The sequence below is a fragment of the Melozone crissalis genome, unplaced genomic scaffold (genome assembly GCF_028551555.1).
Source record: "Melozone crissalis strain CALT ecotype California unplaced genomic scaffold, PUWL_Pcris_2 ptg000023l_1, whole genome shotgun sequence".
Taxonomy (NCBI): Eukaryota; Metazoa; Chordata; class Aves; order Passeriformes; family Passerellidae; genus Melozone; species Melozone crissalis.
In genome coordinates, this window is record NW_026535801.1 from 14,373,227 (window position 1) to 14,396,906 (window position 23,680).

At 45.8% G+C, this 23,680-nt stretch overlaps 1 protein-coding gene across 1 annotated transcript in view; it reads right to left on the reverse strand.

Annotated features, from left to right (window-relative positions):
• The window catches only part of SATB2 (SATB homeobox 2), a 128,482-nt gene extending 110,331 nt beyond the window's left edge, over window positions 1-18,151 (reverse strand). Inside the window, exons 1-2 of the mRNA XM_054277672.1 lie at window positions 17,826-18,151; window positions 17,128-17,346 (exon numbers count right to left, since the gene is read on the reverse strand). Coding sequence (XP_054133647.1) covers window positions 17,128-17,296 — 169 coding nt within the window. The 5' untranslated portion in view covers window positions 17,297-17,346; window positions 17,826-18,151. The remainder of the gene's footprint in view (window positions 1-17,127; window positions 17,347-17,825) is intronic.
• Between the last annotated feature and the right edge of the window lie 5,529 nt (window positions 18,152-23,680).

A 23,680-nucleotide genomic window follows, 5' to 3' on the forward strand; every position in this document is an offset into this window, starting at 1 on the left:
AAGTGCTATTAGTACCTTAAAAACAGAGAGCAAAGGGCAGCTTACCACATCTGTCTGATGTGATCTGATACTGACCTGTTCTCACGCCTCTCACTATAGCACCTGGAATCTTAATACTGATTTTAAAAATAAAATAAAAAGCAACAGTAATCAAACTTATTTCCAAGCCAATCTCACTCCAAGGAAGTTTCAACTGCTTTGCTCTCTATTTCGCATGAGAGAGTTAAACTGTTGTATCTCCAACGAACTCACTACCTCAAACTTCTCTGTTTCTTAATGTTATCTGAAAATAAATATATTTCAGTACTTTGGGATCAAAAGGAAAAACTTCTGCAGATGCCAACATGCTCTTTACATGCAGATACACATCATGGCTTGCTCCTACATGCATATATTACACCTCCAGCTCTCTACAGGGCCCTTAGAGAGCAATACAAGTTAGTCACTACTCACTGTCATTCCAGCTGAAGAACTTGGAGCAGTACTCAGAGAGCTGGAGACCAAGCATCCATAACAGTCTCAAATGCAGCGCTACTGCAGTGCAAGCCAGCCTTACTCATAAATGCTGGAGCTCCTGAGCTCTTTCCCTGAGGAGGGATCAGCCAGAATGGCTGTCACCCTCCCTCACCCGGGCACACACACACGGTGAGCAGGCTGGGCCCGGCACTGAAGGGGCACAGCCGCTCCCCCAGCTCCAGACAGGCTGCAGGCAGCGAAGCTGCACAGCCCGGGCTACACGACACACCGCACTGCTTCTCACACAGGGAGAAAGCTAGCAGTTTTCCGAGGGCTGAAAAGGAAAGAGCTTGTTTCCTTCACGGACAAACACAAAGCTAGTACGCACACAAAACATCACCAGCAATCGCAAATCACACTAAAGGCTTTTACTCCTGGATTTTGATTAACGTAACTGAATCATGAACAGCTCTTTCATGCTTCCCACAGAGCTCTGACCCCATAGAGATGGCATCAGCTTAAAATGTCAGGGGAGCATAAACCCAGATCTACAGAAAGGCTTTTATAAGGACATCCATACACAGCAAGAATTCCATCTAACCAATGAAAGAGCAGTGAAAAACTGTTCCCAACATTACCCAGAAGAAGAGAATGGTTAGCAGGAACCAGTACCTCTGTATAACATACATATTGAAAGCACATCAGAGATGAGATTTAAGCTCTGCTATTGCTTTCACGGAAAAGTTGCAATGTACAGAGAATCTGTACACACACTTGCACTTTTCCCCAAGATTCTTCTAAAGGCCAGAGAAATTAAGAAGAAATTAAATATGTATCAAAGAGACCAAATGCACATTTTCTCCTCCTTGCCCATTTTAATCTATAGTTTTGTTTCACTGGAGAGTAATAAAATCTTTAAAAATTAAGGAAAGAGAAATAGATATTTCATTAAAGAAGTGAAAATCCGAGACAGTCTGCTGCATATAGTATTCATTTTTACAAAAACGGACTTAGAGCCAGTTAAAAGTATTATCAACCTGCAATCACATAGCTTCCCGGAAAACATTTTCAGCTCTAAGACTTCCAAGTAAAAGCTGCAGATTTCTAATGACAAACTAGAAGGAAGAGAAGAAAGCAGGTATTAAAAGCTTCTGCACTGTTTCTTTTGTTTATTTACAAATAATACTTGGTCCAGCACATGTTTTTTAAGTAATAGATATGATACTAGTGGCACTTAATTTCTATGCATGGTCTGCTTGCACAGCAGCATCACAGGCAGAGCAGAAAGCTGAGAGCTCTTACAGCCACCCACCTCTCCAGCTCCCAATTAAATAGGGAGCAGTGCTTGTGCATCCTAATAAGTATAAAATGAAGATCAACTAGAAAGAAAAAGCACCAATAAAATTCATGTCTTTTTAGATTAAAATCTCCTTCCATCAGGACAAGTTTTGAGTCCCATCTAGGTGTTATTTAATTTTATCTAATTTGAACAATTTCCAAACATCAAGTTGATTAATTTCAACAGCATGGGGTTATGGAAAGATTTACTGTACAGGGGTTGTCTAGCAGGGAATTAATAAAAAAGCCAGTTCTTTGCCCTGAGTAACATGAGGTTTTAAGACTTCCCATATTTCTAGTGGGAATACTTCACAGCACAAGCATGTTTTCTTCTGGGAGTGAAACCCACCAAAATTATTAAAAACTGAGATCAAATGGTGGTGTCAAACCCAAAGGAAATCATTCTACAGTGGAGAGATTTTTATCAAGTGAAGAAAGTGGAAAATAAAGTTTTTGTTGTTGCTGTTATGCTTTGGGTTTTTAGGCTTTGTTTGTTGGCTATTTTTTTGTTTTGTTTTAAACAGAACAGACACACATGCAGAGTAATCTCCCTCAAAGACAAAGCAAATTTCTATGGTTTGGAGCTCAGAAACCAGGACATCTACTTGAAAATTCATAAACTACTGAAAATTCTTCATTACTTTATGTAGAAAACATTTTGCCTAGCAGAGACTGCAACATGGGCCATTCTCTAAGCTGGCCTTTCCATCAGAGAAAAAAAAAATCCAGGTAATAGCAAGAGCAGAATCCACAAATGCTTATTTCCAAACACACCTAAAAAACACTGAAGTACAATTAACTTTGGTTGGACTTCTAAGATGAGACCTTACTCTACAAGAGAAACTAAGAAGCCCAATTAGCAAGGCATGGATTGTCTTAAGAAAATTATCTAGATGAAGATTCTGTACAGTTAACAATAAAGCATGCTTCCATAACTGGCAGTAACCACAGGAAGCAATCAAACTACAAACATTTCCTAAACCTAATCTGCTTCTGTTTTTTCTTTAGAGAGAGACCTCTATCCAGCAAAAGCAGTCATGGGGACAGCAGTCCATTTATTTATTTCTCTCTGCACTGCAGTAGAGCTGACCTTACATATACAGATTTGGTATTTTAACTGTCTTTTCCTTTCTTCTAAAGAAATTTGAAAAAGAAGCTAAACTGAGAAAAATGCTTTAAAAGGCAGAAATGGGCATAGGAGAGGTTTGCCAGTTCTCCTTTTCACATCCTGCAGCTCTAATTGCAAAGGCAGAAGCCAATTCAGTTTGACCGTTTTCATTATGCAGAAATACCTGAATTTCTGCAGCAAAGATGCCATCCTGCATCCTAAAGTGTAACACAAATCCGTAATTTCCTTTTTCAAAAACTTAAACCCACTACTAATTTCATTTAAAAAAAAAAAGAAAAAGGGAAGCTTTAAAGCCTCAGTGTGCCACTTCTTCAAAAAGGTGTAAACTGCAAATCCTGAAGTGATCAGAAATTAAAACCTAGTTAATATGTTAAAAATCAGGAGGCTTCTACTAAAGACTTTATTAGTTGACCAAACGTAAAATCAGAGAATCATTTTGGTTGGAAAAGACCTTTAAGATCACATGTAACAACAGAAGATAAATTCATAATTAGAAAAATTAACTGCACGCCAAAATGTGGGGTACTTTGTCCAGTTGGCTGGGGCTTTTTCAAGAGGAAAGACGCCAAATAGTATTTGGGAAAAAAGAGGTGTTTTTTTTTATCTCAACACCACTTCTGTTTAGATCACCGCATAGATCTGCAGCTGATGGTGATGTGAGATCTTCTCCAGAAAATCCTGCAGAGTGCAGCTGAGGGCTGCAGATGCAGGAGATACAAGGACAGGCTAAACAAGCACAATCACGTCGTTTCCACAGGCCCACACATACACAACTGTTCATGCTCAAGAAGGATCTGGCTTGAAGCAGATCCCAGGTTCAGCCTATGGCAGTGCAAATCTGTGATAAGGTGGAAGAGACAGAGCTCCCTCATTTCAGCAAGCTTTAGGCAGTCCATTAAGGCTCACTTTCAAGTTACACCATAAATTATGAATACAATTAAATCAGACAGAATATAAGTTGTTGGCACTTAACTTATTTACAATAAATGCTTGGTTTGGGTAAATGGACTGTGTTTCAGCCTTTTACTTATCAAACACCAGCTTACAACAGTCTTATTATGAAGCTGAGAATTCTTCCACTGTAAATCTTTTTTAATAGGGGCTGAAGGAATGACTCTGCAGTTGTTTGTCACTAACCACTCGGAACCACGTGAAGAAAGCTGTGTGCACACACTGACAGGCGGCCAGCGGGAAATCGCTGTGTCAAATACAGGAGACTGTACCCAGAACTCTGCAACCATACAATCCTGTGCAGCATCAAGCACCTCATTACAGCAAAAGGTTTTGTTTAAAAGCAAGTACCCTACTTTCTGCTAATCCTCTGCTCTCCAGTGTGTTCTAGACAAAATGCAAGATATCTGATTTTGCATATAAGCAGTAATGTGATGCTGTTAAACTCCTACTCTTCATGGCTTTATAAGCCCGCTGCAAATAATTTGTTCCAGGATGCAATTTAGTAAAGAAGAGCTCAGTCCACAGCTGATTTTAATACAGTGTTTGCCAAAGGAACAAAATCATGTTAAATAACATTACATTGTAGAATTTTTCTTCTTAGGAGGGCCAGAGGAAGTAAAACTAAGGACAATATCTTTCTACTCCTCCTTGGCTATTTTTTCTGGCTTTACATATTCAATAAATCTGTAGGCAGGAAATGCACTTCTACATTTTATATTTTAGCCAATGGCAAATGCAAACCACAAGGTATTATTTACATCTTTCTTCAGCTTCCAGTCCTTTCTGTGGCTTCAGTCTCCCAGCCATCGCAGCTATCCCAGATCTAAGGAAGTCTTATAAATAAGTCACTACCGTCTCTGCAGATGTCCTCTGCTTCTGACAGCTTAACTACCCAAAGAATCCTTCTCCTAGCTGAAATAACAGCCTGTTATTTATTTAACACAAAATATTTCATGCCACTATCCCACCACAGAAACATACTATGAAACTCTTAACTTGATTCGATAATGCTTGAATTTCTTAAAAAATGATAAAAAATAAAAGCCACATTTAGAGCATGTTCTGTGACAAACAAGAAATGAGAAACAGAAAAACACCAAGGGTTCACCTCTGGCACAGCCTCTCCTGTGCCGTCTGGGACAGAAGTGTTGCTCACAGGAGATGAGACCTTTTCTTAGTCAAAGAGAATCAGCTGTTTCTGGTAACAAATCCCCTTTGCTAAACCAGCTGCACTAACTCAACCCTAAGTTTGAATCTGTCACACCTGTTGAGGTCACTGAGTGGGAACAACAGGAGCAGCCCCACTGGGGCTTTGTGCCACCCTGTTAGCCCAGGGACAGCCACGCACGGGGCAGCCAGGACGCAAGAGCAATTAAACAGGGGAATAAAGCACTCCCACCTCTCCAATTAAACAAGCAAAACTGAGAGCAATGATAACCCAGAGCTCAAAATACTGCTTTGAGGGAGCCTGAGTGAGAAGGCAGCACAAACAGCTGTCTTGGTTCCTCCAGCAGAAAGCTCAGCCCCCCTGTGCAGCAACACCCCCGGCATGCAGGAATCCTGGGGGGTACCAGCACCATGCTGCCCACCAGAATCACGTACAAGCCTTCCAAGCCATGGAACAGAACCACAGAATCAGTTAGGTTGGAAAAGAACACTTAAAATAATGAAGTCTAACTATTCCAATTGAAAGGAAAAAGGTGAAGACACTACAGCTACATATTTCCTAAATAAAACAGCTCAGTTGTTTCAACTTGTTTCCCAGTTACAAAAGAAGAAAAAATACTCCACAGCCATACTTCATAATATTAATTAAATGGAAAATATACTCCTTTTACTCAAAATCAGTGGAATGAACACTTCTAAAATCAGATTACTTTTTGTTTAAAAGTCATCTTAAGCCATTAATTTCCTGTTAGTTTTAAGTTTTGGTTTCTTTAACTTAAAAACAAGTATAGGGTTTGTGAGGGGTTTTTAGTTTGGGGAACTACTTTCTGTTTCTTTTCTCTCGAAAATGTAACAGAACTTGCCTAAGGGGTTAAGACCCTCTAAGCCAAGTTCCACCCAAAATTATTTTTAATGATCAACATTTTTAAACCCTGAAAACTGGAACCACTAATAAGCCCTTAAATTCAGTGGTGCTAGCAGATGCCACCATATTATGTAATTTTTGAATAAAAAAACATCTTCTAGCAAAAGCATTTTAATGAAGGTTCTATTAACTAGTCTCCTGGTACTGGGATAAGTCCCCTGGAATGCAACAGAAAAGCCTTCATAGCTGGCTTGAGGTTTTATTTCTGGAGAAGTGCTGCAGACCACATTTGGGCCTATTTTGGGGTCTCCACTGGGACCCACCAGCAAGTTCTTTTCTCCATCATGTCCATTCCTCTGTGAATCACTCCCTGGCAAGAAACAGAAGAAATCTTATCACCTCTTCACCATGTTACAAGATGAATGTCTGCCAACCCATATCTCTGCCTTCAAAACCACTTGCAGGCTCCACCAGTGAGACAAACTGAATTATCTGCAACCACTGTAACCACTGCCTCTTTCCTCATACCTTATAGATACTGGCAGCACTAGAAAACCTAATTTCTAAGTGACAATGCCAACAGATATGGCAGAAGTGGCTATGGGCAAAAGTTACAAGTACACACGCAAGAGGACAAGCCACATTAAACTCACTCTGAATAAATACTGTCAAACTCAATGGTAACTGAAGAAGCTCTTCATCCTGCTTCACTTTCAGCAAGGGTAAGGCTATTGCTACAGCAATATCATTACTAGATGGTATTTTTCTGGTGGAAGGAGACCACAGAAATCTTCATCAAATCTTCAGCGTGAAAATAAGTGAAGGAGAGAATCACAAATGAGAAAATGAAGAAGCCATTCTGTCCTCTAGAAGGCAGCCAGCTTCCCCTTCTGCCTCGCCTCCCTTTTCACTAATCAATACAGAGTCTTCAGACTGTCTGCACCTACAGCCCATTACGGGTCAGCAGCTGCCCTCTGGAGCTTGGCCTTTACTTCCAACTCCAATCTTTCCCACCCTTGTGGACCAAGGGCAACTTCTGAGCAGCCTTCTCTTGTATTGTCTTACTGCAGAGCTGTGGGGGAACCACTCTACAAACGTAAGATCACACATTTAACAGCTATCAGTTTGAATATTAGTCCTTTAGGAATATTTACATTTATCTGCCAGCAGGTCACATTAATCTCATGGGTTTAATAACTACCAGATCTTGATCAAACAAGTCATGAGGTCAAGGAACAAAAGTCATATACATTCTCTTTCTCAGATGTGCACAGTACACTTCATCCAGTTAGGAATGTTTTGGGGCAAGGGTAGAAAAGACCTACCTATAGGCTGACCTTCAGCATGTGGATTCACTTGTGATGAGTCAGCAATGCTTTTGGGGCCCAACAAGCTGAATTGCTACATTATTATGTACACAGAACTGCACCAAAGAATTAGATACTTCTGCTAGTGCAAATGCATGTGCTCACTGAGAGGTGTTAGCCAAAGAAAGCAGATTACATCTGTGCTCCAAAGGCCGAACTGGCTCCCACTTCACTTTTGGATGCCATTCCAAATGTTGATTTATAAAGTTGTATGATACAGGACTAGAGCCAAGGCTACTGTAGCAAGGCTCTCTCTTCCCATGTAGGGTACAGCAGAAAGGACACTTTTGCTTACAGCTCAAGGAGTCAGAGAAAATGGAGAGCCAGGATCCCTCAGCCTCAGGCCTTCAACTACAGTCTGATCCCTTTGCAAGAGGCACACAGATGCACGGCCCCTTGGCACAGGGCCCTTCTGCCTTTTGGGTTTTAATCTGAACCCTGAGATGCCAAGGTAGCTGAAGGGCCATAGGAGAGTCTGTCCCAAGGAGCAATGGCTTAAGGGACCAAGTACTCTTATTTGCATTCAGGTCCACACATTTGAGGAAGGCACAAAAAACCAAAACACTCTCCCTACATGAAGTAGCACAGCTTTTCATTGTGAAAGAGAAGAAAGTAGTTTTTACTACTTTCTACCTGTCCATGGCATTCTCAAAGCTCATGTAGCTGGCAGGTCAATATGACACTGTGATCATATTAATTTCATCACAAAGGCTCAATACATTCATTATTATTCCAGACCCATACACTCAGATAATGCCTAACTTGAGCATTATTGTCAAGCAATACACCTACTTACTGCATACTTGCTCACAGGAGCTCATATGAAGTCTACTATCCAGATTTCTAGCTTCAGAAATAAACTACTTGAAAAAAAGAAAAAAGGAAAATAAAAAAAAAACCCTCACACTTCTGTTACTCTGCATTTTCTCTACATCTAAAAATTGGTAGCATGTATGACAGGTCCACCTCATTTTTCTTAATGATGTTTTTATTATTCTTTCACTCAATTAAAACAGAAATGGATATTGCATCTTCTGACTGTATAATTGTTATTGTAATCTGTTTTCGATCACTGCTTGGGAAATGGGTCCAAAACAACATAAACTATCCACAGCCTCAGAATACAAGTCATTTTCTTTTACTACGATACTTAAAGAAACATCTATCATGTTGCTCCGCTAACATGTTTGTATTATGGCAAAGAAGTTATTTGTAAGTTGGGAAAAGACATTATGAAAATCACCTTTTACTCCAAAGTATTGCATAACTCATAATTTATAACTACATTTCTTAATAACCATTCAAAATAATAAGGCTGGAAATTGTGCACATCTAATTTTAATATATAAATAATGGAAATGCACATAAACCAAAATATGCTCAAAATACAAATTTATATTACTCTCCAAAAAATAGGCTGGTAGTTTTGAAAATAACATGCTTCATTTCCAATATAAGCCTGTCAGTTAAATTTATGGCAAAACATTCTCCGTGAGTTTAGATTACCAAGATGGTAAATACTTCTTTGTGAGTTTCCTCACTTATCTGAAGCTTCCGTCCAAATGCTGACAAAAGTCAGCAACTTCTCAACAGTGAAGTGTTGGTGATACCCAAGTAAAGACAGACTAATCCAGCCCCTTCTCAACATTACAAATAGAATGGAACAGCTGAGAGAGGGACAAAGTAACCTTGTGGCTGTATGCAGCCATACAAATCATGCTTTTGATATAACAAACTCCCCTCCCGACATTTCGTGCCAGGTTTAGTACCTTTGAAAAGATCTGCTGTCAATAGTGTGTCTTTTCATCTCAGTGTTTGTCTCTGGGGAAAACATGAGGGAGCATGTTTAAGTGGAAGACATTCCTACTGCATTCTGAAAATGCAGAGGGTATATGGTTATCTCAAGAGATGCTGCAGCTTCATATAAAATAGTGTCTGACAGGTATTAAGATTTTTCTGACCTTCTTTCCCTTGCTGACATAGCTACTAACAAGGTACAGTTGTGCTTAAATTGTTTAATATTGCATGTCCATCTGATACAAGGACAGCAGTTAGAGCACAATGACTAAACATTTCTAGCCAGATAATTAGTCAGATAATTTTCTGTTCAGAAAACAAGTCATATGCTTAGACTCTTATCTAGCGCTACCTGTCTTTTTTCTTCAAGTTCTTTCTGTTCCCTTCATACAATTTCTACAAATAATGACAATCTTCTTTTTCCAAACATTACTGCATGAAACACCAATGATCATTCAGCATTCAACAAGAAATTGAAAATATATCTTGAGTTCAGACACAGTATTCCTGCCCTAGCATCCAGTTTACCAGAACATCGATGCAGGGCTCGCACATCATTTTTTAAACAATCTGTAAGTTATTTGAGTAGTTTTATTCTAAGTAGAAGTGCCTCCTGGAAGGAGGTTTTACGTAAGTCCTCAGACACTAGCAACGTCAACATTCACACCTTTAAAAATCAGAGTAAGAATTGCATTTAAAAAAACCAAAGCAAAACGCAGCACTAACCAACCAATAAAACAAACAAACAAAACCTTTCGAACATCTTTTGTAAGAGTTTTTTTAATATCAGTAGCTCTAAACTGCTAATAGACAAATGCCAAAATCTTGTATATTTGTAAATCTTCAGGGGACACTCACAGAGCTATCAAATATTTTTAAAAAGTTTTAAAAAACCAAACAACTGAAAATACTGTTTCATGTTTTTTCTGAAGTTCCCTGAAATAGAAGAAATAACACTGGAAATATAAAATATTTTTTCCTTTACCAATATTCAGATCAATGCAAATGAAGACTGGGACAAAATATACTCAACAGATGCAGTACGTACTTTCATACAAAGCGCAGGGACTCTGGATGAAAAAAAAATCCCTAACTATATAGAATAGTGACAATATGAACAACATGACTTGCTGGCTGAGAACATGTCACACATTAAAAGCAGTCGACACTTGGGAATAGCCATGAGAACCTCAACTAGGTGGGCTAACAAGTGCCCCCAAATGAAATGGCACAGAGTATTTTGTGTCTTTAATAGCACTAATCAATGTAAACTCATTTGTCTGCAGCCCCGCAGCAGAGACGCTGCTGATGAGCATTCTGCAACAAGTACAAAGCTTCTTGGAGGGCAATTTTTCTTAGTATCGCTAGAGGCTAGAAAACATTTCTCAAAAGCCATCAAATACTCAGCTGCCTTTTGTCTGCTGTGACTATTTCTTACATCTGCATTAGTGACACATGCCACCGTGGGGACTGATGCAGCTGACCCCGGACATTTGGTACAGTAGGAACCAATTACCACAAGGAGATTTTTTCAGAGCTAGAAAGGGCTCTGACTCCTTGTTCAACACAGCAGGCTCGTTTCAAAGCCACTGCGAGCTTCAAACAGAGAGCACGCTCCTCTGGCAGTTACAGAGTATGAATCAGGCACAGGTTATCTCCAACAAATCCCCATCCTATCAATTCAAAGGGACTTGGTAATACTTTATACCTTGAAAAACTGAGCCTTTAATCTGAAAAACACAGCAGTAGTTACTAATTTAACTAAATTATGAGGGGCAGTAATTAAAGGCCTAACTTAGCTATGCCTTGCAATTTGGGATTCAAAAGAAAATCTTCCCAAGTTTTACAGATTTTCAGCTATTTTGAAAAGTTTAAAAATAAGATTTAAAAGCAGGTTGAGGACTGCTCAAGTACAAAAATAAGAATTTTCCTAAACAGGTCACACAGATGTTTGGTGAATATAAATACATGACTGCAATAAAACTCTTCATTTTACAGCACCATAGTTGTCATATTGTATTACCATGTTCTGTGTCAATGCAAGTGACAAAAATCTTACCGGTTCAAGTATTTTACTTAAGCTCCAGACCACCACTGTGGCCCTTTTCCTCCCCATTCCACACAGACAGCTCTAAAGAAAACATCAATAATAGAAAGTAACTGCAAAAATAAATATTCAGGCTAGCCTCTCCATGAAGAAAACTAAACTCAAATACTTTTAAAGGAATCCTAAAGTAAGTGATACCATCTGAAAGTCTGTGCTACAAACTAGAGAGTTTCGGTATGACATAGCTGTCTATTGAAATGATGACTTGATTACAGTTACATTATGCCAGGTTTTTTCTATTTTTAAATCAAGATAAAATATCCAGCATCAGAAGAGTATTTAAATAGAATAAAAGGATTCCACAAAACTAGGTATTTGAGGAAGGAATCTGCAAGCTTTACCTCTAAGTGTTTCTTCATAATACTAAAAGGTTAATACTGTTGGCCTTCCTTTGATGTCCGAACTCTTCATCTAAATTCTAAGTGGCAGATAATTCACTATTTAATTTCTTGAAAATATGTTACCTCATTGGCGTCCTTTTAGTTTTTAATATGATTTTGCCATCTTCTTTAGGCACAAAAAACAGTTCTAGGGATTCACTGAAACCTCCTGTTAAAGTGAGTTTGCCAAAGAATTGCCCTATAAATAACTGACAATAAATATACCATGTTCTATCCCAGTGAGATCAAGAAAAAGCAGGACCCAACTTAAAAAGGGAGGAGTAAACAGAGAATTAATATGGATAATTTCAATTATGTTGGTTGCTTTTTCTTTGCTTTGGTTTATGATAAGAATAACAGCATGCATTTAACTAACATGGCCATGGGTGTGGAAAAGAAGCACGGAGATGACTTGAAACACTTAGGAACTGTTGCAGGGGAAAGAAAAAAAATCTTACCACCACTAATCTTAAATCTTGAATTCGAAATTGTTGGTGTCTTTCTGCAGATGCAACTTAAGGATTCCAAAATTACCCTAAACATCAAATTATGTCTAGGTCATTGAATGGGTGGATACCCTATATTCTGTTTAATGTGTATGTTCAATTGCACACGCACTTCAACCAACTGTGCCTTTATTTTAATAACAGACCAAGTACTGAAAACACATAAAGAAAGACTATTTTTCTACTTTGGCAAAAATACAGCTGATACACTGCATGACCCTTCCGGAATGACTGCTCTGTTTGTTCTATTTACATGATATAGCCTGACTGGAAAAGGGAGAGAGGGATGAAGATCAGCAAAAATACCAGAAACTCATTTTTAACAATCAGTCACGAAAAAAAAAAAAAATCACTGTCTTGCTTTTCTTACCGTTCCTGTTACAGGTTTCTTCTTCATTATATATCAGAAACATGTAAAATGCAAGATTTTACATTTCTTCTAAATCCCTACTGAATCATAAGAAATTAAAAGCAACATTTTCCCACTATGCAGCCGCAGATAAAACATAAAATATAAATGTAAAACATAAAACATACATCTATGCTGGTTCCTGAAACTAACAAGGGTTTGCGGCTTTCACGCTTCTGTATTTCAGCGCGCTTAATTCTTTCCAACAGCTACCTGTTTCTTTCAGGCAGCAGGAAGGTATTCTTCATCTAGGATCTGGGCAGGAATCAAAAACTTAAACCTTTCACTTTGCTCAATTCCTAAGGACAAGTGAAACACACTTCCTTACTGCGCTCAGGACGCCATGTTAGCTAACCATTTAGAACACAGGAGCAAATTTGATCAGGCTGTATTCTTCCGTCTGCACAGAAGTGAATTTTTGCTCCAATCAAGTGTCTTAAAATCCTTGTAAAGATATAAAAGGTAGTACAAACTCTACCATATTTTTACAGAAATATGTAGAATGGACTTTGACAAACAGCTCTTTAACCATCAGCCTGTGTTTCTGTCACCCCAGAGATATATTAAAACTGATTTCTAACTACACTTAAGCAGATACGACCACGATACACTGAACTTCAGGGGGCTCACAGCAACCAGCAGCAGCGCTCTGAAGAGTCACTGCATCCACATTTCTGTTACATCTGACTTCATACAAGCTCCCTAACTACAGCTACTGATTAACATCCTGATAATATACTTTGGTTTGAATTGCCCAAAAGCTTTTCCCTCCATTAATATTTTGTAAATTGAATCACAGTTTTTAACAGTTAAATTAATATGGACATATTATCAGACTGCATCAAACTAATCTAAACAAAAAATGTTTTGCCATCATTTCCTGTTTCAAATTTGAACATGCTCCCTTGGCTATCATTTGGTTCTATGCCTCTTTGTCAGCAAAATCAAACTTCAGAACAGCTCACTCTGCATACTGGCATTTTAAGCTGCTTTCAGAAGCTTTTGACGCTTATTTTCTACACTCTTCAAATCAACACACACATATATATATGTACATCCACTCTTACACAAACAGGTTCACGAACTGCAATCAACAATTCTGTAAATATAAGTTTCCTAGTCATTAATCATCCCTCTTTTTTTTAATCCTTATGGAGTGAATTACTAACTGAGAGGAGACGCCAATTCTAGTAAGTGAATGTTACCCAACAGGGATATAAAGCTGTCAACACCACAGTGCTCTTGCTTGCTCTAAACTCTCTCCCAGGCTTCATATGTTTTTTAAAGCGATATTAGTCTTTTTTTCCAAGGAACCCTACTCTCCTTAAAATCTGAGCACTTGTGTTTTATTACATACAGGTTTTAAAACAGACTGGTCAGACAACTGTTGAAATGTTTCAGAAGCACTGGGTTAGTCAGGCAAACCAAAACTGGACTCTAATACATTGGACTGACGCTAACAACATTGTAAACAGTACCAAAACTTTTAAATCCCCTATTAAACACAACCTTTAAGACCTCGTTTATCTTTTTAGTGACCTTCACTAGATTATTATAGCTGCTGTAATGGCCCTCTGAATTAAGGACATTCATGTTGGGAATAAAAAACTAGGAAAATCGTAACGCAAAATTTCTCATGAGAACAATTGATTTTCTGTCTGCATTACATAAGCTTATTTTAAAACACTTTTTTACTCATAAAACTAGTGAGAAAGCTAGAAACACCTATAGCATTATATTTCTCTATTTCTCAGGGAAGTCACTAGAAAAATAATTGCAGCAAACAGTACGATTATAAAACTGGTTACCAAAGGTCATCACACTCATCATAGCTGCAGATAGTTTGAGAGCTTATTGCTCTGTTCTCACGATTAACTTCAGAAACTGATATTATTACAACAAAAAGCCATTTGACAAATAGGAAGGAATTTCAGCATTTACATATCTAAGGCCCAAAATGAGATGAGAAAAAGAATTGCTAGCATTTGGCGTTGCTTTCAAAATCTTTAGATACACATTATGGAATTTAAAATAAAAAAAACAAACTGAAATGGTCTCTAATTTTCGGTAAAGCATTTCCATTTTTGTCCTAAATACAATTCACATTCAGTAAGTATTATCACTTGTTAGAGCCTAAGAAATAAGAATAAACAGAAACACTGGCAACTGAAGCCCTGAATGTCACTTCACTATGACTTTCAATAGTTTCCTTTTTGTCAGACTCTAGGGATAATAGTAGGAGAGTCCCTATCAGTATTTACTTCAAATAATTTTTATACTAACTTGCCAGTAAATTTAAAGTAAGCCCATCCACAAATGTCTACAGATGCATTTCACAACTCCAGTGAAGAAATTACTAAGACCACGGGATTCACTGCAAAGACATAGACTTCCAAAAATACCTGAAACAGGTATGATCTGCATTCAGGAAAAGATCACTTGATTGTAACAGGTTCTTAAAGTTCAAACTTGAAAAAGAGCAGAAGGAAAATATCTGGAAATTAGCTACGTTGATTTATTGTAAGAGCATTGCCAGGAGAAAAAAAAATCAATTTTAAACAGCACCATTATCTTATTAAAAAAAATCTGCCTTAACTAATTTAGTATTGAGTATTATAGAACCTAGGTAAGTATTCAGAAAGGAATAATTTTTTTCTTGCTTTCAGTATCAATAAGGAGTAATGAATACCCTTTATTATGAACAGCCTAAACTCAACGAGACTGAGACTGTTTAAAGAACGCCAGCTAAGGAACAAGAAAAAAAAATTACTCCTGCATTTATTATTCCCACACACTTATACACTCCAGTCTACAACACCTTTATAAATGAGCTGAAGAGTAATGAATGAAAACTCAGGCTCTTAAAAGTTTGCTTTCAGAAATGAAAGTATTTTTCTTAAGTGGAAGAGATCTTCCACAGCTTAACAGGCCAGATTCAGGCTGAACCACCAATATAACTATAAAAGCTGCTGAATTTCTCTTGGACAATACAGCTGCAACTAGAAAGCAAACATATATTCCAAAACATTTAAAAGAGTTTTCTTAAAGTACATTTCTATAAATGCCCCAAGGAAAAATATTTCAGCTCTAATTCTAACATTCTTTTAAAAATCAAGCAGCTTTAATGACCAAGTCTTGAAAAAGGCATGTAAAACTACATACACTACTTTTTATATGATTAACTAGTTCCTTTTTACAATTATTCAACAAATTATTTCTTCACCAATTTCTAAGTGGAATAGTATTACAAGTCTTTCACTGCAAAGCTGCTTCTTCTTTTTCCATACATTGCAAGAACACAGAGAAGAGGATTAAAAACTAGATATAAAGAAACATAAAAACTAGTGAGCTCTCTTACCCTTCATTAGGTATATAAATGAATCCTATGCTTTTAAAACAAAATCTGCAGCTCCTTAGTAAACTTCAGCAATTAGGATGCCTATTGAGCCAAAGAGGTCTAAAACAAGCATCTAATGGTAAAATCGCTAAATAAACCTCACGTAATAGAGAGTCATGTGACGACCATTTCAATGTATCTCTCGAAATGCCAGCTACACAAACTCCTTGCGTATAAACAACTACAATTATGTGTTACCGCTCTGCTCATTTTAAAACACAAATACAGAGGATTTTTTAACGTAGTTATTGGTGGCCTTTCCTGCAGAATTCTGCTCACAACACCTGGTTAATTTCAAGATTTTTTAATATACTTTTCCTAACACGAGGCTGCACTGTCTTAAACACGACAGCATCAGAGTTAAGAGGAAAAAAAGAAGGCATTTAAAAGAAGTGACTGGAAAGTTTACCTGCTTGGAACAAAAGGAGGGGAAAAAGCAACTACGCACTTAACATGCTCTTAACATAAAACTGACCAGCAACTTGATAGCAAAGTAGGAAAGATTAGGTATTCTAGAGAAACGCAGGAAAACAGCAAAACTAATGCTCAATATATTTGCTGAAAGAGCTAAACCTTACACATGCCCTATTCTCTTTTACAACAACTTCTACAAAATCCTACTTACCGAAAGAAAAATAAAACCCCAAAATCCAACCATAAACGCCACCGCTTTTCCCACCCTGGTGACCCTTTTCTTAAAGCTGTGACGGTGGGTGTTAACACACCTAACCGGTGTCACCTACATCCGCGAAGGCAGCCCGACCGCCCGCACCCGAGCCGGAGGCGCTGCCCTCCGCTGCAGGCGCTGCCCAGGCCCGCCGCCCGGCCGCTGCCGTGCCCTGCGGGAGGGCCGGGGGATGCCCGTGGGCTGCCCCAGCGCAATCCGCACCAAGAAAGCGCCGAGCGCAGGACACGCTCTCACCCCGTTACCCTCCGGCAGGATCAGCTCTCGCCTTTTGAGAGCCGCCCGGCCAGAGCCCGGCCCGGGGTGGCCTCTTGCGGCAGGCGGCCTTCTAACGCCGGAGGGCTGCGCGCCGCACGCCCGGTCCAAGTCTTCCCGTGGATCCCCATCACCGCAGCGGTGCCGAGCAGCCAAATGCTTGCCCAGGAAAGCGGGCAGCAGCCCTCCAGCCGCCGCTCGGACCTGCCGGCCCCTCCGCGCACGGTGTCGACCCGCCCGCCACACGCTTCCCCGGGCCCGCCGCCCTGCGCGCCCCGGGCGGCGGAGCCGCCGCGAGCGCGGCCGCACGGTTACCTCCCACGGGCTTGGTGACGGCGCCGTTGGGCCTCCCGCGGGTGCCCATGGGGCTGCCGTTCTGCTCCAGCCTGGCCACCTTCCCGGGGGGGGGCCCTTTGACATCGGGGCTGCCGCTGCCTCTGTCGGGGCTGTCCCGCAGGCAGGGGCTCTCGCTCCTCCGCTCCATGCTCGGGGACGCTGCTCCCGCTGGCAGGTCGCAGTAGAAGGAGCACGGACCTAGGGCGAGAGAAACAAGGGGCGCTTCAGTGACCGCTGGCCAGTACCGGGCCCCGCTCACCCGGCCGGGCCCCCGATGCCCGTCTCCAGAGCGGTTCAGCTCCGTGAAACCAGGCGAGTAGCGCCCGGGTGCGATGCAGCCCCGCTCCCGCCGCCGGAGCCGGCCCTGCTGGAAGCGAGCGGTTCGCCTCACCCGCCCGGCGCCAACCTGCCGCGGGCGGGGGCAGGCAGTGCTGCGCCCCGGTTCCCATCGCGTTCGGCAGGCAAGCAGCCCAGCCGCCTGCCGCAGCCAGGTGCTGCGCCCCGGGTCCGGCCACAGTCCCGGCCCACCCCCGGGGGCCGTGGGGAAAAGGCTGCCAGTCCAGACGGCCCCGCTGGCACGGCCCCCCCGCGCCGGCCAGCTGTGCAGCCACGGAGTAGCCGGCTGCTGGCGAGGAAGCCTCTAGCGAGCGGCTCCCGCGAACTGCCGCTGTACTTACTGCTTATAGCCTGTCTGTAAGTTGGCTGAGTTGGGCTCTGTCCATGGATCAGAAGTAGAGAATCCAGGGTGGAAAGTTTTCCTGTTTCCTTCTCCCACGCCGCGTTCTTCGCTTCTACTCCTTCCCCCCACCCCCAGCCCCCTCCTCGCCCTCCTCCGGGGGTGCTGAGGCGGCGGGGCCGGGGCGGTTTCCCGCGGGGCGGCAAGGATAGAGCCCCGTCCCGGAGGGTCCCGGGTGGAGAGCGGAGCGGAGAGGTCGGGACGAGGGGGCGGGGAGGCGTGGGGCCGTCGGCTGCGGCGCAGAAGAGAAGGGAGAGGGAGCCGACTTCTCACACCTTCAGCGGAGAAAATCAATACCGGGGGAAACAGGGGGAGGAGAAGAGGAGGGAGCGCCGCTCTCCCGGGCTCCGCGGCGGCGGCGAGTGCCTGGCGGCGCGGAGAAGTGGCGGCGGCGGCCCCCCGTGTGTCACTTTCAATCGCTCCCTCCTCTGCCAACGACAGCAGCGGCAGGAGGGACTCGCCACAGAGAGCAGAGAAACGGTTATTAGTTGCGTTGAGTCATCGAGGCAAAGTGAGTCCTTTTTGGGGTTGTCCTTGCTTTCGGGTTTGGTGTATGTGCACGCCTGTGTGTGTGTGTCTGCCTGTCTGTCTCCGCGGCGTTCCCGTCCCAGGGCTGTGCATCCCAAACATCGCCACCCCTCCTCGCCTTGACACCCCTCCCCCTCCCCGCCCCCCCGCAAAAATCAAGTCTCGCTGCTACCTCGGAATCGGGCACAGACGGGCACGCAGCAGCCCACCTCCTCCCGGCCCGGCCCGCCCCGCGGAGCCCCGGCCCCGCTGCGCGCACGGGTGGGAGGCAGAAACCCACCTGGTAGGAAATTAAACACCAATAAATAAATAATACATCTCACACGCGAAAAAGGAGCGCAGTGCCGCGAGAAGGAAGGGCGTAGGGCAGGCTGGGTGGGGAAGGGGAAGCGTGGCAGGACGACGCGGCGGTGACAGGAGAGACCCAGGGCAGAAAGGCGCAAGGGCAGGGGCAGTCGGGCTGGGGGAGGGCTGAGAGGGAAGGAGAGGAGGAGGAGCTGGGAGAAAGGGAAGGGCGGGGGGGCGGATGGTGGGGAAGTGGGAGTTGGGGACACCGGACCGACCGAGGAGGAGCAAAGCTGCCACCGGCATTCAGTCCAGACGCCCGGGTTGGTCCGAAGCAGCCCGTGCGGCCTCGCCGCGTCCTGCCACCCGCGCCCCACCCCCGTCCCCCTGGGAACCGACCGACGGCGGGGATCCTCCCGCAACCTCTCTCCGCCGGGGCGAGGCGACAGTAACTTTTCGCGGTGCGGTGGGGGCTGCCGCCCCGAGGGCCGGTCGCGCTTCTTCCCGGCCTCCAAGAGCCAGCGACCGGCCCCAGGTAGGGCCCCGCCGTCGCCCTGTTCTCCGCGCCCGGCTCCAGGCAGTTACCGGGATGGTCCTGAATAATTGATGGCGGGGGCCGGGAGAAGGTGACAAGCGGGCAGGAAAGCGCTGCTGCTGCCGCCGCTAAATTATTTAATAGCGGAGCTCCGGGTAGGGTATGACAGCGCTACCTAAGTGCAGCCAGTGGTGCGGGCAAAGCTCCGGCCGGGAAGTCGCAGCGCGGCGGGATCGAGCCCCTCACCAGTCCCGGGGCAGCGAGCGGTCACCCGGCAGGCAGGCAGTCCCCTCTCTCTCTAATGCAAGGTGCAGCGCGCCGCTCCCTGGGGCCGGCGGCGGCGTGACCGCGTCTCCCGGCGGGGCCATGCCCCGCGGGCGCCCCGAGGACCCGCAGCGCCCCCTGCCCGGCCCGGGGGGCGGGGGGAATGAGCCGGCGGCCCCGCGCCGCCGAGCCCTCGCCGCCCGCCCGGCGGCGGAACGAGACCCACGTTAAGGTGGACCGAGGGAATCCCTTCTGGCGAGGGAGGCGGGCGGCGGACGGGCGGCGAGGAATGAGCCGGCGGCAGCGGGCACCCAAAGTGCCCCGACACCCCCCCTCCGCCGCCTCCCCCGCCGCCCGTCCGCGGCTGGCTCCGTGCGCGGCGCCGCCCTGCCCGCCGTGCTCCCTTAAGAGTTCTGTCTTTTACGGTGGCGCCGGAGGGTCAAAAAAAAGGGGGGTTAGTGGGGAGCGGAGCCCCCGTCCCGGGCACGGCGACACTGGGAACCTGCGGGAGCATCACGGCCACCGGGCAGCCCTGGTGACAGATCTTCGTTCTCCCCGTAAGCACCCGGGAACAGTAAGGCGGGCAGCGGTGGTTGCCTCGAGCCCGCATGCAGCCGTCCCAGTGCTGCCTCGGGGTTTGCGGGAGGGTCAGGTCCCCACAGGAGATCGGCTGCCGCCGGTCCCGCTGCTCCCCTCCGAGTGGCAGTGACGGCCCACCCGAGCGCTCGGGTGTCCCGGTGAGCTCCGGGCCGCCCCTGAAAATAGTACTGGGAGAAGCAGAGGATCCCCGGGCAGGGTAAGAGAAATCATCCCTTCGTTCCACATCCGACCTCCGGGCCGGCCCCGAAAAGCAGTGCCAAGTGCGGCTGTCCCCGCCTCGGCCGAAGCACTCGTGTCTCTCCCCGCCTCGGCAGGGGCAGCGGGACCCGCCACCGAAGTCTGGACGCGGTGCCAGCTTTGCCCCGGGACAGCAAGCCGTGAACGCGGGTGGGAGCCGCGTCCCATCGCCGGCTGAAGTCGGGGGGAGCCAGAGAAGATACGGGGAGCAGCGGAAGGCCGAGGGCGGGGGGCCGGGATACGGCCAGGGCCGGGGCTCCGGGAGCGGTCGGAGAAACGAGCGGCGGTGCCGGGAACGCGCAGGCTGCGGAGGAGAGAGCGCGGCGGCTGCCGCCAGGCAGGTCTCCTGCTTTCCCTCTCAGAAACGAGCCTCAAAGTTTGGAGAACTCTGTTTTCTTTTTAAATAACCCGATCTAACTTTTCTCCCTTCCCCCCCTCCCCATTTGATAAAGCTCAGCAGTATGGAAGTTAAAGTTCTTACATGGAAGTTAACGTTTTCCACCAGCTATTGAATAATTGAATAATGTTTTGTTCTTACCTTTAATGTTGAACTACGAATGCCCGAGGATCAATGGCCAGAAAGTTAGAAGAATTGGTGATTTAGGACTTCAGTACTTCTGGAAAAAAAAAATGCCAATGGTTTAGCCAGGATCTTCCCTGTCTGATTCGTTACTATTATTATATCTGATGATGTGGATGGATGGAGAGACTCAATCCAAGCCCATTAATGAGGTATTTTATAAACACCACCGTCTGAAGATCTTCATTTACATTTTGTCAGTGATCCTTTCCTTAACAGCGGAGACGTGTGGCGACAGTGCGATTACAGGACTTTTACTAAAGCTCCTATAAGAGTACAACTGGCTTGTTAATCGATTAATATTTTATTAAGTGTAAATATTTTATAAAGTTTTTAGGAAAACTATTGATTCTAAATTATTAAACTAGTCAGAAGAGCATTTGAATAATGCATACAATTAAATACATTTAAATATATATGTAGCAATTGCTTTATTTGCAATGAATCCCCTGCACCTTTCTCTTGCTTTCGTTTTTTTCTCCACCGGCAGCTGGTTTCTCATTTCCGCGTTCACTGGAATATCAGGATTACCGAATATGTGTTTAGTCCGTATGTATAAACTGAATGTTTACATAAAATATTCTAAGAAAATAACTTTGAAATCGGGAGCCGTAATAATTTGAAAATTTTGACGTGAAAGCAAAGGGGCTTGTTAGTGAAACCGAGGGAAACGTAACCGAATTCGTATAAATATTGTTTGGTAACTTCTGTTTTGTAAACATCCACTTAATTTATACGGATTTTATGAAGTATGATGCTTATTTTTCTTTTACATATTTTTCCCAATAAAAGACTTTTCTCTCTGTTTCGCATTACAAACGCTTTATTCCTCCCATTGCATGATTTTCACATGTTCTTATTTCCACTGGAAAGAAAAGATGATTATTTCCCATTGCTTTCCTCACCCGTCTTCAATGTCGCAATTAAAAAAACAACTATTTGAAAAAATATTAATAATATTAATAACATATTTTTCTTTTTCTAACACGAACTCCGGTACGAGAATTTTCTGCTCTCTCACTCTGATGGGAGCAGGAGTGGATGGGAGCTCCGAGTGCCCAGCGCTCCTTGTTACTGAAGTTTGCAGACCCCTTCAGTCGTTGATTACCAAAAAAATTTGAACAAAAACACCTCCTTGGAAAGGTTTGGTTTTCATTAACTACCGCTTTTAAAGCCAAAACGCATGGAAGCGATCGCGGCTCTGTGCCCACACAGGCTTCAGAGGCGGGCGGCTGGAGCCGGGGCTGCCGCCACCTCCGGGGCCTCCGCTGCCCGCGATGCCGCCCCCCGGGCCGGGGCGGCTCTTGCCCCACGCAGCCTGGCCGAGAGCCGGCCCCCGTGGCTCTCCCCGTGGCAGGATCCGCCGGCCGCTCTCCTCCTCCCTGCTGCTTTCTCCCCCTTCCACCCGGTATTTCCCCGGCGCCCGCGGGACGACAGCCTCCCCGCGAGGCTCGGCCGGGGCTGAGCGCTGTGGCCCGGGCCCAGGCGAGGTCCCCGGCGCCGCGCGCTGGGGTCCCGGGGGACACCGGCCCACCGCCCGCGGGTACTGCCTCGAAGCGCAGAGGTCCCGGGCTGCCACGGGGGCCCAGGGGCCGGCGGGCTAGGAGCGGGATGGCCCCCAGCACCAGCGAAGCAGCTCTGAGTCCCTTCGGGGTGGCGGCTGTAGTCCCCACTGCCAGGACGCAGGGTCAGGAGGAGAGGGGAGAGCGGATCCCACAGGCGAGGGCTCCGGTCTCTCCGCTTGGCCCAGGCCCCATCACGGCGAGACCCGAGCTCCCGGCCGCTCCTGCGGGCCGCGGTCGGGACCACCCGCCCGACCCGTCCCGGCGCCTTCGCCTTTGCACAGCGCCATCGCGCGGGCACTGGCGCCGGCGCAGCCCGAGGCGGCCGCTGCTCCCGCCCGCCCGCGGCCCTGGCGGTGCGGGAACGGCGCAGCACCTGCCGCGGGCCGAGCGGGCCCCTCCCGCCGCCCTCCGCTGCGCCCTCGGCCCTTGCAGCGCCGCTCCGCCCTGCCACCTTGCCCGCCGCGCCACATGCCGTCGAGGCTCCAACACCTCTCCTGTCCCGCGGCCCGGCCCGGGCAGAGCGGCGGCCCAGGCAAACCGGCGATGGGCAGCGCGTCAGGACCGACCTCCTGCCCAGCCGTGCCTTCTTCGCGCTCCCCTCGCGGCCCGGGAAAGGCGCTGGGCGGCCGAGGAGCCAGGCCGCCGCTGCGAGGTGGCCCCGCCATCGAGCGCTCGCTGTCGCGGACGAGCCATCTAACCCTGCCGCCGTAGGAGGGGTTCTCGTCCCTCCGCACTACCGCGATCCCTCTTTCGGCGGCAGGTTCACGAGGGAAAGACGAACTGAAACGCAAATGTCCTTGAGCCCAGTGGCGGGAGGAGCCCGACTCTCCCCGCATCACTTCGAGGGGAAAGCTCTGGCTCCAGCAGACAGTGCCGGCGGGAGCACGGCGCCGGCCATCGTGCTTTCCCAGCCACAATCCGCTGCTTTCCCCCTGCAACCCAAGCCTAAAACGGCGGCTGTCCAGAGGGGGAGCGCGGCGGCCGCCGGGCCGCCTGGCAAGTCCCCCGGCTCCGCGGCATAACGCCTCAGCCCTCGGGAGCCGGCTCTGCATCCCCTGAGCACCGCCGGCTGCCTCCAGCCCCTTCGGGATCCACGCGGCTCGTTCGTGCTGTGCCAATGGAATAACTAAAATAATTTTTAAAAAACCAAACCCAAAGCGTCTTCACGGCGTCCGAGCTCCGACCAAAGGGTTTCGGGACAG